At 37.4% G+C, this 14,869-nt stretch overlaps 5 protein-coding genes and 1 long non-coding RNA gene across 7 annotated transcripts; 4 read left to right on the forward strand and 2 right to left on the reverse strand.

The window, feature by feature from the left end:
* Positions 1-1,149: 1,149 nt before the first annotated feature.
* LOC125589008 lies at positions 1,150-1,941 on the forward strand. The gene has a single exon (XM_048761091.1). The coding sequence runs from the start codon at positions 1,150-1,152 to the stop codon at positions 1,939-1,941; it is 792 nt and encodes a 263-aa protein (XP_048617048.1).
* A 694-nt stretch (positions 1,942-2,635) lies between these two features.
* LOC106364991 (expansin-A23-like) lies at positions 2,636-5,250 on the forward strand. The gene is made up of 2 exons (XM_013804456.3): positions 2,636-3,733; positions 4,207-5,250. The coding sequence occupies exons 1-2, from the start codon at positions 3,586-3,588 to the stop codon at positions 4,818-4,820; spliced, it is 762 nt and encodes a 253-aa protein (XP_013659910.2). The 5' UTR covers positions 2,636-3,585; the 3' UTR covers positions 4,821-5,250.
* A 42-nt stretch (positions 5,251-5,292) lies between these two features.
* Positions 5,293-8,587, reverse strand: LOC106367176 (ribosome biogenesis protein WDR12 homolog). 2 transcript variants are annotated; one of them, XM_013806892.3, is made up of 13 exons: positions 8,333-8,587; positions 8,134-8,222; positions 7,928-8,034; positions 7,601-7,636; positions 7,435-7,520; positions 7,271-7,329; positions 7,078-7,188; positions 6,858-6,980; positions 6,170-6,422; positions 5,944-6,080; positions 5,815-5,850; positions 5,633-5,731; positions 5,293-5,496 (listed from the first exon to the last, which is right to left on the reverse strand). In XM_013806892.3, the coding sequence occupies exons 1-12, from the start codon at positions 8,487-8,489 to the stop codon at positions 5,639-5,641; spliced, it is 1,287 nt and encodes a 428-aa protein (XP_013662346.1). In that variant the 5' UTR covers positions 8,490-8,587; the 3' UTR covers positions 5,293-5,496; positions 5,633-5,638. The 2 variants fall into 2 exon arrangements, with proteins under 2 accessions (XP_013662346.1, XP_022554835.1); XM_022699114.2 differs by having other exon boundaries at positions 5,293-5,731.
* A 312-nt stretch (positions 8,588-8,899) lies between these two features.
* On the forward strand, positions 8,900-10,818 carry LOC106368224 (transcription initiation factor TFIID subunit 8-like). The gene is made up of 2 exons (XM_013808133.3): positions 8,900-9,164; positions 9,364-10,818. The coding sequence occupies exon 2, from the start codon at positions 9,475-9,477 to the stop codon at positions 10,606-10,608; it is 1,134 nt and encodes a 377-aa protein (XP_013663587.2). The 5' UTR covers positions 8,900-9,164; positions 9,364-9,474; the 3' UTR covers positions 10,609-10,818.
* Positions 10,819-10,835: 17 nt separating this feature from the next.
* Positions 10,836-14,244, reverse strand: LOC106368223 (protein LONGIFOLIA 1-like). The gene is made up of 5 exons (XM_048748592.1): positions 14,006-14,244; positions 13,728-13,783; positions 12,142-13,647; positions 11,919-12,060; positions 10,836-11,840 (listed from the first exon to the last, which is right to left on the reverse strand). Exons 1-5 carry the CDS (start codon positions 14,160-14,162, stop codon positions 11,053-11,055), a joined length of 2,649 nt encoding a protein of 882 aa, XP_048604549.1. The 5' UTR covers positions 14,163-14,244; the 3' UTR covers positions 10,836-11,052.
* On the forward strand, positions 13,426-14,555 carry LOC111202813. The gene is made up of 2 exons (XR_007319955.1): positions 13,426-13,658; positions 13,952-14,555. It is a non-coding gene; the product is annotated as an uncharacterized LOC111202813 (long non-coding RNA).
* Positions 14,556-14,869: the final 314 nt, after the last annotated feature.

Genomic DNA, 14,869 nt, shown 5'->3' on the forward strand with positions numbered 1-14,869 from the left:
TCATAAATGATAGAGCAGAACAAAATATTAAGATCCAAAAAACCGAATCGAACCTGATCGGAAGAGTATTACTGAAGTTAAACCAAAATTGATCAATATGTGATTAGATATACAATTTAATATAGGAAGAAGTAGATTCAAACCCGACTCGAACCAAATATTTCGGATACCCTAAAATACTCAAAACACCGGAAATATTTAAAAACATGTTTTCTGTCATAATTTCCAAATAAATCCAATTTTCTTTTATTTTAGTTTTAAATATTTATTTTTGCATTATTTAAATATAAATTTTTATATTATTTAAGTTTTGGATTTTTAGAATTTAAGATATATTTTAAATTTTCGATTGCTTACATAATTTAAATGGATATCCAAACCAAACCCGCAATGTTAAGAATAAGGTTTAAATTTATAAGCTTTAAAATCTGAAATTTGAATAGACTCAAATCAAAGTCGAACGAATCCCGATTAAGATATATAAGATTATGTGTTTTATTTATTTAATAATAATATAAGATTATGTGTTTAGTTTTTCTCCTAGTATATTTAAAGTTTATATTGGTTTATATATGAACTGCTTTTTTAACAAACCAACATAGTAGGATAGAGTTGCTATCCTAAATATTTCATCTTCCGATCAAAACTTGGTTTGATTATATGAATAGTTGACTAAATTTTTTTTTTGCAAAATAGCATTCGTTAAAATTTAAAAGATATGTATACAATTTAGCTTAATGTTAAGTGGTTAAATTTTGGGTCTATTATCTATGGGTCAGGATTGAAATTTGGAATATATGATAATTTATTAATAAAAACTATTTTAAAAAATTTCTTTGAATGCTATCTTTTGACAGAAACTAAAAATAAAATATTTATGAGATTTGCCATGTAATATTTGAAAGATAATTAGTTCCATTTACTTTCCTGAATTAGGCTTTATGTGAAAGATGATGAATTGCCAATAGAGATCCTACATGTAATATGTGTAATTTACGAGTTTTATAATGGTATGGACTTGCTACTTCTTTTTGCCCTGATACATTTCATAATATAATATATATATAAGAAAGATATAATGTTTAAAACTCATAGCATATAACAAAAGATCAGTGTGATTAAACTGGCTGGTTTGATGATTGGCTGCAGATGGGCAGGCTTATTGATATTACTGGCGCTGTAGGTACTTGTTACCTTGGAGTAGCTCGGAATGCTCGAGTTATTGATGCAGTTGCTCAATCTCGCTGGAACATTCGAGGCCAGCGTAGTCGTCACTTTCATGCTTTATATGAGAGTATCCAGAATATTCAGGTGCCGCAGGAAGATCAGGGGAGGGATAAGGTTCTTTGGAAACATGCAGAGGACACTTATAAAGCGCAGTTCTCATCGGTTCGAACATGGGATCAGATACGTGTGAGAAAGGCCACTGTACCTTGGAGTAAATGTGTCTGGTTCACTCAAGGAGTCCCTAGATACTCCTTCATTGTCTGGCTGGCTGTTAAGAACATACTTTCTACAGGAGACCGTATGCGGACGTGGGGCATTCAGCAAGGGTGTGTGATGTGTGGTGAGTGGGATGAGACAAGGGATCACGTCTTCTTTGCTTGCCCTTACACATACTCTGTTTGGGATAGACTAGCAGGCAGTTTGTGTGGCAGAAGGATCAATCCAGACTGGTCGCTTACTCTGCAGTTTGTTACTAACAATAATCTTCAGCTTATGGATAAGATCCTACTGAAAATGGTGTTCCAGACTTGTGTTTACTATATGTGGAAGGAGAGTAATGAGCGCAGACACCAGAGAGGCTTTCGTACGGTGGACCAAGCTATCCGGATCGTTGATAAAGCCATACGGAACAGGATCAGCTCTCTTCGTTATGGGCCGGTTCACCGGTTTGCTGGACTGCTTCAACATTGGCTTGAAGTATTTGACAGGACATAGGTTTTTTCATAAAGTATTGCTTATTTGTATAGCCTACTCATATAGTTTCCATATTCTTTTGTAAATGCCTATTATTTTACTCTTATCAATAAATTTCACATTTCATCAAAAAAAAACTGATTATGCAACCCAGCGTTATGTTTTATAGTGGCTATGATAAGATTAGTCCATTATAGGCTGATTTTGATTACCTGTTTTAGGGAATGTCTCAGATTTGAGGAAAAACAGTTATTTACACCTCTACTTTTCATTTAACGTCCAAACTAGGTGTTTAGTGCACCATGTGCAGTGATAAATAAACAAGTTTAAATTATATTAATAGATAACAAAATTTTCTTATTATTTTATATTTTATTATGTTCTTTTTAATATTTTGATTTAAGTAAACATAAAATTATGATAAAATAAAAATGTTTAAAAAATTTATATTTAAAAATAGATATGTATATATTTCAAATTATAATCTTAGATAGAATTTTTATCTATTTCTATTGGATAAAATATATTAAATCAAGTTGGATAAAATTAATAAAAAAAATTGATATAAAAGTTGTAAATTTTTTAAAGAGTATAACCAAACAATATTTCTAAAATTTATAGATATATAAGAGAATCTAATAATATTGCGTTTAAAAAAATTCTTTAAAAAAATTGTAACAAAAAAATGAAAATCCTTTTCTAGTAATAAAATTGTATAATTGTAAAAATAGAAATAAATAATATTTCCAATGATGAATAGATTTATTATTATGTTATTTAATGTCATATTTGAATAGATTTACTTTAATGATGATCTATAATTAATACTATATTCTAAAGAGTTTACCATAAATATAAATAATCATTAAATGTGTCCATGTCACATTTAGTTATAAGTCATGTAATCAATTTTAGTATGTTATGTTATATTTATCTAGCGAAAGTGATTGTAAAAATAACATGTGTTAAAATCACTTGGCAAATAATGTTTAGGGGATGGAAAAAAAAGTTGAGGTTTTGCAAGCCAAATTGTTCAAGGAAAGCAAAAATAAGAAACTAGGAAATTGGTTTGTGAAAAAGTACTCCTTAATTAGAAGTAATCAGCAGTAATATTAAGTAGATCTTTGCATGTCCACGTGTACAAAATCTAAATTTAGAACATTCTATTTTTATATATTATATACTTTTGAGATTTTCTAAAACAATACATATTTTTTCTTAAACGAGCTAGATATAATTAAATGGTTTCTACGTTATCATCTTTACATTAGACCATTTCTAACTCACCTCTATTTTTATCTCTATATTTTATTTCAAAATAGAAAAACTCTATTATAAAGTTGGATTTGCTCCAATGTATGCATTTATAATAGAGTTCTTCTATTTATAGAGGAAAATATAAATATATGTTATTTTCACCTTTAGATTTAGAGATAAAAAGTTACTTTCTTCCATATTTTCTCTAAAATAGAGAAATTTTATTATAAAGACATACATTGAATTAATTTTAATTCTAGAATAAAGATGTCTAGTGTAGAGAAAAATATAGAGATATACATTGGAGATGCTCTAAAACACTTCTTTTTACTTTGACATTTTCACATATCTAATATCTTCTCTGTTTGATCGTCTCCTCTATTATACTAGTTACGTTGGCCTACATAAATGGCTCGTAGTTTTACGGTGGTTATAGTGTTATTGACCATCGTGTGTCACCAACTCATGAGCACCAGTGCTGCCACTAATGCCGAAAACGGATGGGTCGATGCTCATGCCACTTTTTACGGGGGCAGGAAGGGTGAAGAAACTATGCGTATGTCTTTTTTATTTATCGAAATTTCTTTACTTCAGTTTCTTTTCACTTGTTAGAAATGCTAGTGAGTAATTCAAAATTAAAATATATGGTTTAGAAGAAGAAAAACTGAATTTGTTGAAGGGGTATGTTTTATAAATCAAGCAACTTAAGAGCATATACAATGTATCATTTCATTTTTCGCATTTAAAAGAATAGTTCCATAATGGAACTGATAAGAATAAAATAGAGTAAAAATAAAATAATTATTTCATTTTTTGAGTAATTTCATTTTTTACCACATTATGAAATGGAGAATGGAGTAGGATTGTAAGAGATTTTGTTCAAAATTCTATTTTAGAGTAAAAATAGAATATAGTTGGAGATACAATCATTCGTGATTTGTGTGTGTGCATGCAGTTATTTTATTATTAATATAACATATGGTATTTCATTGGTCATTGGTCTGTTTATGTATCAACCAACGTAACCAGAAGGAGCGTGTGGATACGGCAGTCTCTTCGAGCAATCCTACGGCTTAGCGACAGCGGCTCTAAGCACAGCTTTGTTCAACAACGGAACCACGTGCGGTGCATGCTATGAGATCATATGCGTCAACGCTCCACAGTCATGCATCAAAGGAGCAAGACCTATACGCGTTACAGCTACTAACTGGTGCCCACCGAACTACAGAGATGGTAGTTGGTGCAATCCACCACGGAAACATTTCGATCTTTCGCTACCGATCTTTCTCAAGATCGCTAAGTACAAAGCAGGGATCGTTCCGGTGAAGTACAGGCGAGTTATGTGTCCGAAAAAGAGTGGTGTCAAGTTTCAGTTAGCTGGAAATCCTTATTTCTTGATGGTTACTGTTTTCAACGTTGGACGTGTGGGTGTTGTGGTTGAGGTTAAGGTGAAAGGTTCGAAGACTGGTTGGATTCAGATGACGAGGAATTGGGGACAGGTTTGGGATACGAATACGGTGTTAACCGGACAGAGTTTGTCGTTTTTGGTTGCTACAAGTGATGGGAAACGTTTAAAGTTTAATAATGTTGCTCCATCTAATTGGCAGTTTGATAAAACTTATGATGGCAAGATTAATTTTTAGTTGGAAAACTCCTTTGTTTTTAGTGTCTATCTTTAGGAAAAAATATTGTATCTTTAATGGTTTTAAATAGTGACTAAAATAATTAATAAGAATAATTAATTTATTTCCAGTCTTTACAATGTACACCATTCACAAAGAATATTTTATACATACGGTTCCTTACAATAAGATTTTACTAGTCCATTATATGTTAATTAATTATTAATTATGACTACATGCTTGAAAAAGTTTTAAATGATATTTAAAATGGTTGTTTTGTATTTTGTTTTTTTCCCGAAACGTCAAAATGAAATAAAAGTCTTTTATGCAACAAATTGGTGCCAATTTGTCCAAGAATAAAAAGTTATAAATAGTAAATAGATGTCGCATGGACAAGTATTCCTTACAATAAGATTAGTAGTCCTAATTTTCTTCTTCTTTCTCGTCTTATATTCAGCTGATGCATCAATTTATAACTTAACTGCTATTCATATGGCATACAAAACAAGTAAATTCAATTTAAAAAATAATAATAATCAGTACTCTTAAACAATACAAAATAACATTAATTCCCACCAGAATCAAACATTTCAAAACATGAAAAGAGTATACAAAATCTTCAGTAAGCTTTCTCTAGCAGAACTTACAACAGTCTCATTCCAGGATCGGAATCCTTTGATCCATCATCTTGCTCTTTCTTTACCACATTAGATATAAGAAAACAAATAGTCGAAAGCTTTTAGAATTCACACCTTTATAAGAAACTGAGTACAGTTTTGTTTCAACAACATTCCATGTAAGAAAATAGTCGAAAGATTTCGGGGTTTTCAGACCTTTTATTAAGAAATTGAGATTCCGGAAGAGATTCGAAGGTTAGAGTCAGCTCCTCCGCTCACTACACTGTCTCCTTTCCACCAGTCCGCACATAAAACCTTAACAAAACCAATATTTTGCACTGTTTGAGTAACGAAAAAGAAGTTAGGAGAGAGAAGAAAAGATCGTGTGCTGCTTTTACCTTATCCTTATGTGTGTCGATCACTGACAAAGGCCACTGCAAAATCAAGGAAGAATATTAGTTTCAAAGAAGGAAAACATCACATTATTAGGGAAAGGAGTGTATGCGTGTGTGTGTGTGTGTTATTACAGCGGTTCTGAGATCCCAGAGCATGATTTTGCCATCATAGGAAGCTGAGAGCAAGTGAAACCAAGAGCTTTCGTGCCATTTACAGGCGGATATCCACGACGAATGTGAAGAGAACTGAAACACGGGAGCAGATGTTCCTACAGAAACGCAGAGAGTTAAATCAACCGTGTAATTAAATTGTTAGAGTTTATGAATCTTGTGTATGTTCTTATTATAGATTTCTCACCAGGCTTACGAGGATCCCATACTCTAAGAACTGGATCTGAACCACCACCAGCTACAAGTGCAGAACCTTCACCGCCAACATCAACCGTGTTGAGCGCTTTTCCACAGTACAAGTTCAGAGTATCTTTCCCTGTTGGAACATCCCATCTCCTTACAGAATGGTCCCATGAACAGGAATAAATCACATCTTCCTCTGGCCAAACAACTGATGAGACACACTGTGTGTGTCCAATAAATGTAGTCACCGCCTCTCCCTGTAACAAAATTTCAATATCCAAAATTGCAATTAGATACTTCAACTGAGAGAAACACACAACAGTTTCTTCCTCTTGATCTGAAGAGGAGACAAAAGAGTGCATAATTAGGCCTGCGGTTTGGTTTATTCGGTTAGTTCAGATCGATCGAAATCTCACCAAAGTGAACCGAAAAGAAATTTGGTTCTGTTTTTGGGTTAGTTTGGTTTCACAAAATTTTACCCAAGTTTTTGGCTGTGCGGTTAGTTTTGGTTATTTCATTTCGGATTTCTGTTAGTTCACTTCCGAATTTCGGTTAAGATTGATACTGTTTAGAATTTTTTTTTCAAACCAAACTAACCGACTACCGAACCGAAAAAACCGAAAACCGAACCGAACTGTTCGGGTCAGTTCCGCAGGCCTAATGCATATCATCCAGAATTTTATTGAGGGTACCTCTAATTGAGCCTCCTCGGCCTGATTATTCCCTTTTCTTTTCTTCCCTGATACTGACAACTCTGACTCAGACTCATCTGTGTTCCATAAATTGATCGTGCAATCCCATGAACTTGAGCAAACCTAAATTACAATATACAGCAGGTGAGTATGATAAAAATACAAAGTACTTCCACTATCAAGAAGACACAAGTTAAGCGCAAGGGGGGAAAGAGCAAACCATGTTCCCGTGTTTCTCCGCTACAACACTTTGCACTGACGCCTTGTGCCCACGCAATATCTTGTAAGCCCTGACTCTTGTAGTAGAGTCACCAGATTCAGCTGTATCAACCTTTATTTATACAAAAAGAAGAGACGACTTCAGTTAACCGGAACATTTACATTTGGTTATATATTTATCATCCATGTTATACCTTAAACAATCTCAATGTCCGATCTTTAGAGGCGGTTGCTACAGTAACACTTTCTCCACCTGGATGGGACAAATAATAAGATAAACTATTAAATGCAAGGAAGTGATATTATATGAGCGATTAAGGTGAACTCAAAGTATAGATTTCTAATGCTGTGCTCATACCTTGGGAGTTAACAAAAGCAACAGAGGAGATTGCACCAGTGTGGCCTTCTAAAATGTGTGTACACGATCCAGGAGAGCTCCATATCCTTATCAGAAGAAAAGCTTAAAAATATAAGATTCTTGCAAATGTTGACAGCAATATGAAAAGACATAAGCAGATGCATACCTTCCTAAACCATCATAGCATCCAGTCAAAATGAACCTACAAAATGACAAGAACAGAGGTCAGGACATCCACTTACATAATGTTTACAGACAATAACAAATGATTAATATCCTTTAAATTCATAACAATTAATGGATGACCCTAATTTATTTAATTTTAAGCAAAAAAAAATAAGCAGCAGGTGAATAATAATCCCAACAACAGCGATATGGCATTCTAAACTAAATTATTGATATAAAAGAGAGAGGAAAAAAATCGTAAAACATGTAGGAGGACCCTCCTACATCAGATTAGTAATTGCAGTAGACACATAGCAAAAGAAGTTACCTGGGAGAAGAACCATCAACGGCACTGACCCAATCATCATGCAATGAAGGTTTCTCCTCCTTGCGTGGTGCAACAGCCCTTATGTACTCGATTTCAAGAGTTCGTTCCTGCAAGAACAACCCACGTTTAAATCAAGTACGAAAGATTATCAAACACCAACTCGCTGTGTTTAGTGGCTACGTGATTAGGAATTAAAAATACATTACCGCTGAGATTCCCTTGGCGAGAAGAAACTGTTCAAGCGACATTCGAATAAGCTCCCCATCGATCAAGAAGTCAAATGCCTCAGGTTTCTCTGTTCAAACCACAAACCAAATTTGGATTTGATTAAACAAAGTTTAAAAGACAAGACCAACGAACCACAAGTAATCAACAAGGTGCATAGAGAGAGAGAGAGAAGTCTACCGAGAGTGAGGAGAGAGTTGACGATGGAAGAGAGGCCGAGACGAGTGACATTTGAAGGGATGACGACAGAGCTAACCGGAGCTTTGAACGGAGGGTAAAGCTTCGTCACGAACTTCACGTGAATTACTTTAGATCCATCTTCTCCTTCTCCATCCATCTTCGCCTATAAAATTCTACAGTAGCTAGTTTACAGACAAGGAAGAAGAAGGGAGACGAAACTAGTGTTTCTAATTCGACAAGGGTTTAAGCAAACTGACTAAAATTCCGAAACTAACCTCTGTTCGACGAGTATCGATTTTGGGCCTTGGATATTTAAAATGGGCCTTACTCAGGCTTCTGTATTTTCAATTTAGATCTTTAACGTGGGCCCACTCTTCTTATTTTGGTTGGTTTCATTTACATTGGATCTGGTTTAATATAACTAGACCAAAAGAATGTTAAGAAAAAATTAAAAACACACGTGTCAAGGTACTGGAGAGTTGTGACGGGATCTTTACGTGCTCGGCCGTGACTTTATCACTCCCTCTTTCCTTTATTCATCTGCTTCCGCTTATAAAAAGCTAGGACGAAACTCTCTCACACTCCCAATACATCTCTCTCTCTCTCTCTCTCTCTCTCTGGATCGTGAGGTTTAAGCTGGGTTTAATCGCATTCGTAGCCCTACAATTTGGCGCCTTCCCCTCTTCAATTGAGTTTCTTGGTATCTCCATAATCCACAAATCTCCCCCAATTTCGCTAATTCGCTCAGGTTTTGTTCCGAGTCCGTCTGGTGCTTCGTCCTAGTCGATTCTGCTACTCCGGAGGTTTAACGGCGGGGAAGGCTTCTTCTCCGGTAAGTATTTCAATTTCTATTCTTCGAATTCGTTTTTAATCGGCGCCCTTTTCGTGAATTGGACTCGCTCAGTTTCTAGGGTTTTGATTGGTTCTGGTTGGGAAAGAATCGATTTTTATCCTAATTAATGTATTGGGTAGACGGGTTCGTATTCAATTTGAAATCTTTGCTGAAATTTTCTCTCTTTTTATCGTTTAAGGTACCGAGAGGAGAAGTCGTGTGTTTGTGGGGGAATGAGTTAAACAACTTTGACTCAAGAGGATGGTTCTACATGTTACTACTCTGTGCAAAGCTATAAGAAAGGTTGAATATGACCAATGGAGGAGGCGGGGAGGGTGGAGGAAGTGGGAAAGGCAATCTTTTTCGCGGCAATGATTTCGCCTACGCACTCGCTAGGATGGCCGTGGCGCAGATATGCGAGGGGGTCGAGATCACCTCTTATCAGGAGTCGCATGCACGCGAAGGTGCGAGGTTCAGTTCTTTTCATGAGACAGCTCTCGAGACGCTAACAGAGGTGGTGATTCAGTACATTCAGAGCGTTGGGAAGACGACGCAGTTCTATGCTAATATGGCTGGGAGAGTAGAAGGTAATGCTATGGATATTGTTCAAGCGCTGGAGGATTTGGGGTCTGGTTTGGGTTTCAGCGGTGCTCCTGATGTTGAGCGTTGTCTTGCTGAGTCCGGTGTGGTTAAGGATATTATACGTTATACAGCGGAAGCGGAGGAGGTGCCTTTTGTTTACTCTCTTCCTCGGTTCCCTTTTAACAGAGGGAAAAGACCAGCTCCTAGCTTTGCTGAGGTTGGAGCTGAGCTGCCAGATGAGCATATTCCGGTTTGGCTTCCTGCTTTTCCCCAAACCAAAGTGTCTAACGAGTTGGAGGAAGATACTAGTGTTGAAAAAATACAAGGAGAGGTGCAGAGTAATGAAAACGGATCGTCTTTGCCGAGATTGCAGCAGTCTGTTGAGGTTGATAGGCTAAAAGTTCAGAAATCGATGGATCAAAAGGAAGTTGAGAAACCATCAGAGGAACAACCGGAGTGTAACCCGTTCCTTGCTGCACCAGTTTGGGTTGGAGAAAAGAACGTGCCACGTGTGTTTCGCCCGTCACTGCTTACAAATGAAGAAGTTAGCGCTGGCCACGTTCCTGAAAAACAAACCAACAAGAGCCATCACATGCCGCCCCTTGAGGCGTTTGCTCCATCTGGTATAATCAAAGACAAGAGCAGATTAGGTGAAACCGAGGGAGGAGAGAGAAATGACGATGGGAGAACTCAACGCGCGTTGCTACGTTTCAAGATTGGGACTCGAAAGGCGGCCCCTGTGCGTTGGACGAGAAAGGAGAGCTTAGAGGAAAAGGGTTGGTTTCTAGAGGATGGAGACAAGAGGGAGAAAAATGTAGAACTCGAAGAAGAGCCAGTAACCATTGACACAAATGTAAAATAGGTATTTTGTCATTTTAGAATCTGTAGACGGAATATCATTGTTGCCTCTTGAGTTTAGTGATAGTTTGCAATTGAATACGTGACTCGTTAAGGAAAAGAGATTCTTACTGACTCAAACTGGTGTATGGTCCTTAGCATCATTTGCTGTTGAAACATTCTTTTTCAAAAGGATATATATATCCTATTTTAAGTGAGAACTGATGTTCCTTTAGGTGTGGCAGAGTTGATAGTTCAAACTTAATTCAGAATTGTTGGAAGAAGTGTGGTGTTTGGTCTTCACATCATTGAGCTTTATCTTGAGTTGAGTCTTTTTACATAAACAGTTAAGAAGAGAATACAAGAAAGGATTATACAAGGGTTCACAGAACCAAGAAATCAAATATTTTCTACTCTGTAAAATGGATTATTTAGATCCTTCATTTACAGTTCTAAGTAATTAGGCATATTAGCAATTGAAAAGCTGTCTGGGTTTCCCACTGAGCATTCCTGGAGAAGCAGCAACCTCGCTTGTCACAACTTCACTGATCAAGTCCTTGAAGATTAGCCTCTCAATGTCTAACACCAACCCTGGCGTCTCTCCTTCAATCTCCTTCCAGTTCATGCCTTGACCTTGCAAGTCCTCCCAAATGAGGTCTTCGTCGTCCTCATCCAAGATGCAATTTGAGTTATCTTGTAATCTATCAATCTCTGAACACACAGTTTCCAGAAGTTCATTCCCTTTTGAACTCTTGTTTGTCCTCCTTAGCTGGCTGATTGATGATGTTATGTATGGTTGCTTTGTACACCCTTCTGCTGCGAATTTGCGAGCTAAGATCTCGTTTATGGTGTCAAATACAAGCTTCCTCCTGCTTCGCTCTATCAGGTTCGCCGTCTGTTGTTGTCCGAATCCTATGCCTCTGTTCTTTTTGTCATGTTGAGTCACATTACTGGTCTTGCTCTGTTCCAGGACAAAGAAAAGGCTAGGATTGATTGGTAGGTGTGCTTGGTGCAGCTGAATGCTTAGCATGCTGTAGTCGATATCTCTTAGAAGACCGGATGCTAACAGTATCTCTGAGATGTACTTGTGGTGGTCACCATTGTTGTTTAGTTTCCCACCTTCTTCCATGATACCCTCATTAAGTTCAGCATCTGACTGATCTAGACTCCCGTTACTCTCAGGCCACACGATCGATCTACGTAAGGCTTTGTGCTTGTTCATCCACTGGGACTCTTCAGAACGTAGATGATCATCGTCTGTGGCAATAGAAACAGTAAAGGTGAGAACTATAAACAAATCAATGAAGCTGCAGTTTTAGTTTCTCAGTAACTCACCTTTAAAGACAACGGATATCTTCCTCACAGGGGATGGTGACTCATCTTCGTCAAAGGCTACATCAAGAACTGAAACGGGGCTTGGCTGCTCCACCGTAACTTTCAGAGGTTTTGGCAACGACCTCATTCCCAATTCTGGACTCTGCATTGATAAAACAGATGAAACATGTATTAGTGAATAATTTGAGAAGTGAATTTACGTTAGGGAGAGTAAAGTCTATACCCTTTGTTTTGGTGTGTGCTGCTGCTCCGTGAAGTCGCTGTTCCTTTCGTATCTATATCTGCTTGTAACCTCACTGTCAAGGTTAGAAGCTGAGCTTACGTTGCTGTCAGATCTTAGACTTCTCAAGTCACTGCTTTCGTCACTTAAACGGTCTTCCGATTGCTGCATGCTCCGAGATTTTATTCTTCTTGGGGAGGCTGATTCCTTCTGTTGCCTACTGAGTTGTTGTCTTTGGATCTTGTTCTGTTCTGGTTTTGGAGACGTTGGTCTAGACTGCTTCTCGAACCCCAGCTTCTTCGGCTGTGTTCTTGGGCTGACACTAGGCTTCTGGCTCTTTCCTGACTTGGCCAACGGTCTAGGACCAGTGTTTTTTGTTGGTGAATCTGTCTGGACCTTGTAAACTCCCGGCCTTGGAGTCACATCCATTGCGCTTTGCTTCCTTTGAGAGACTTTCTGGCTTTGCCGCAGGTTTGTAACCTTGACATTTGGTAAAGTAACACACCGTGGCGAGGAAGAGGCTGAACCATAGTTGCCTGTCTCTTTGAAAACTGGAGCAGATGCTTTCATAACCACGATAGACGAAGATCTGAAACTCTTGGACGAGGGGCTTGTTGCTGCAGATGGAACTAGGCTATTGTTGTCATCATCTTTGCTTATCAACTTCTGTGTCGTCTCCATTGCTTCGAGTATCTGCTTTAGAGCTGTGAGATCTTTCTCGGAGTTTTTGAACTCAAGCTGCGAAAGCCTCTTCTGTATCTCACCATAAACCGTTAGCGTAGTAGCAGCATCAACTCCTTTGACTTGGTTCTTAGCACCATCCACTTGCGTCCGTGCAGCTGCTTTCATAGGAAACTTAGCAGGCATCACATTTTTGATCGGATCAGGACTCCTTGATCTTTGTAGAGTTGGCCTTGGAGAGTCGCAGAAACGGTTCTCTCTGACCTGATCAGTGACAGACTCGTCTTGAATGACTTCAAGACCCATTAACTTGGCAACAACGCTCGAAGTTGTTCTTCTGTGATGGCCCGTGACAAGCTCTTGCGGCTCTGGTGAAGAGCTAGATCTTGCACTCTTAAAGGAATTCGATCTACTGTCTAATGACAACCTCGGCGTCTCCTTGAACTTGGCGCCTGTCTTTCTTGTCTCCCTCTCATCGTAAGAGAACCGAGGACTGTCTTTCAGCTTCACTACTCTCCGAGCTGGTGATGATTCGTTGCGGAGAGACACGTTAGCTCTCTCTGGTTTAGCTTCTTCTTCATCTCTGGCTCTGGTCTCCTTATGAATGGAGTTTCTCACAAGCTCCCTTAAATCACTCGACATCACTAAACCACCTCTTACTGGACCATCACCGTTACTCGTTTGCATCAAACCGGGTTGTTCAAACTGAGATTCAGACGAGAAGCTTGAGGAGCATGGTGAAGATGAAAAGGACAGCCTAGATGATGATTCAGAGGAGACTACTCCCCTCTGTTTCTCTTTTGCAGCCTTCTTCTTCTTACTCTTCTCCTGCAATTCAGGTAAAATTCACTTTCTTAGATCCTTTTTTTTCAGGGAAAATGTAATTTCTCTATAGGTTAGACTCTTACCGTTTCCTTATTGTCCTTTGTAAGGGTGGTATCACCAACATTTTCAATTGTTTTCCCTGCAAATTATCAAGTAAAGAGAGCTTAGACACAATGGCCATCTATAGACAAAGTCATGTTCTAGAGCTTTGGTTTCTTTCATCATTGTGGTCCTGAAGGATCTTAGTTAGAAACTAGAATACAAAAACAGTGTTGAGTAACTTTTCTCTGAAACTGTTTTTCAAAAGGTTTTGAGTTGAGAGAACATTGCAAGCAAAGACTTAAAGAGAGAAAAATGTTACCTGAAGGCAGAGACCTGAGTTCATCTCCGGCTACAACAACACGTCTCGCAGGATAATGTTGCCGGTAAAAAACCTGGAAGATCCCATTCATACATCCAAACTGTTTATTTAGATTTGGATTCTCATCTGACAAGTTATACAAAAGCTTTGCCGACATCTTCTTAGCTCTGGTTCGTATAAGGTTTAGTCTTCTTTTATTTTCTCATGTACAGTTCTTGAAAATCTTCAGTTTCAGGATTCTCCTTTGTTATGTGTCTCATTGAAAGTAGAAGAAGAGAGAGGAGGACAACGTAGAACCCAGCATTTAGACAACGGTAAAGCTACTTTGTGAAGTTATGACCAGACAAGATATTAGGTTTCTCTGTGTTTGTTCTCTTGGATGGTTTCCTTGAAGAAGAAAGAAGAGGAGGAGAAAATAAAAGTTTTTTTTTTCTTTTCTCCTTTGTGTTGTTTTGAGAGAAATGAATCTGTAAAAGGCTAAAGTACTCTCTACAATTATATGGAGAAGCTCGTGAAAGCTCGTGAAGCATATATAACATCGGTTGTGTGATTTGTATACACATGCGTGTACATGTATACGTGTGTATCCGTAGATTTATACATTGTAAGAGAATGTAATTGAATTTTTTAATATTTAAAATAAAATTTTATGACAAAGCACTGAAAAAAATCTGCTTGGGAATAATGAGGTATGTATTTTCTATGCATCTCTGATGAAAGTGAGGCACATGAAAGCACACAGACCTTTGCTCCAAAAAAAAAAAAGACCAAACTAAGTTCTTTATTTTCTTTTATTTAACAAGACACATGATATTGGATAAATCCACTTATTTTTGAAGATTTATCTGATTATTCAGTTACAGA

This window comes from Brassica napus, chromosome A2, assembly GCF_020379485.1.
Source record: "Brassica napus cultivar Da-Ae chromosome A2, Da-Ae, whole genome shotgun sequence".
NCBI classification, from domain to species: Eukaryota; Viridiplantae; Streptophyta; class Magnoliopsida; order Brassicales; family Brassicaceae; genus Brassica; species Brassica napus.

Excerpts from the sequence above, each read along its gene's own strand:
- LOC125589008 (XM_048761091.1), top strand. The coding sequence starts at position 1,150 with ATGGGCAGGCTTATTGATATTACTGGCGCTGTAGGTACTTGTTACCTT.
- LOC106364991 (XM_013804456.3), top strand. The coding sequence starts at position 3,586 with ATGGCTCGTAGTTTTACGGTGGTTATAGTGTTATTGACCATCGTGTGT. Across the intron at positions 3,734-4,206 it reads GAAGGGTGAAGAAACTATGC|AAGGAGCGTGTGGATACGGC; the intron begins GTATGTCTTTTT and ends CAACGTAACCAG.
- LOC106367176 (XM_013806892.3), bottom strand. The coding sequence starts at position 8,489 with ATGGATGGAGAAGGAGAAGATGGATCTAAAGTAATTCACGTGAAGTTC. Across the intron at positions 7,637-7,927 it reads GTTGATGGTTCTTCTCCCAG|GTTCATTTTGACTGGATGCT; the intron begins GTAACTTCTTTT and ends GTCATTTTGTAG. Across the intron at positions 5,732-5,814 it reads TCGACACACATAAGGATAAG|GTTTTATGTGCGGACTGGTG; the intron begins GTAAAAGCAGCA and ends GGTTTTGTTAAG.
- LOC106368224 (XM_013808133.3), top strand. The coding sequence starts at position 9,475 with ATGACCAATGGAGGAGGCGGGGAGGGTGGAGGAAGTGGGAAAGGCAAT.
- LOC106368223 (XM_048748592.1), bottom strand. The coding sequence starts at position 14,162 with ATGTCGGCAAAGCTTTTGTATAACTTGTCAGATGAGAATCCAAATCTA. Across the intron at positions 12,061-12,141 it reads AGCACACACCAAAACAAAGG|AGTCCAGAATTGGGAATGAG; the intron begins GTATAGACTTTA and ends TTATCAATGCAG. Across the intron at positions 11,841-11,918 it reads GATATCCGTTGTCTTTAAAG|ACGATGATCATCTACGTTCT; the intron begins GTGAGTTACTGA and ends CTATTGCCACAG.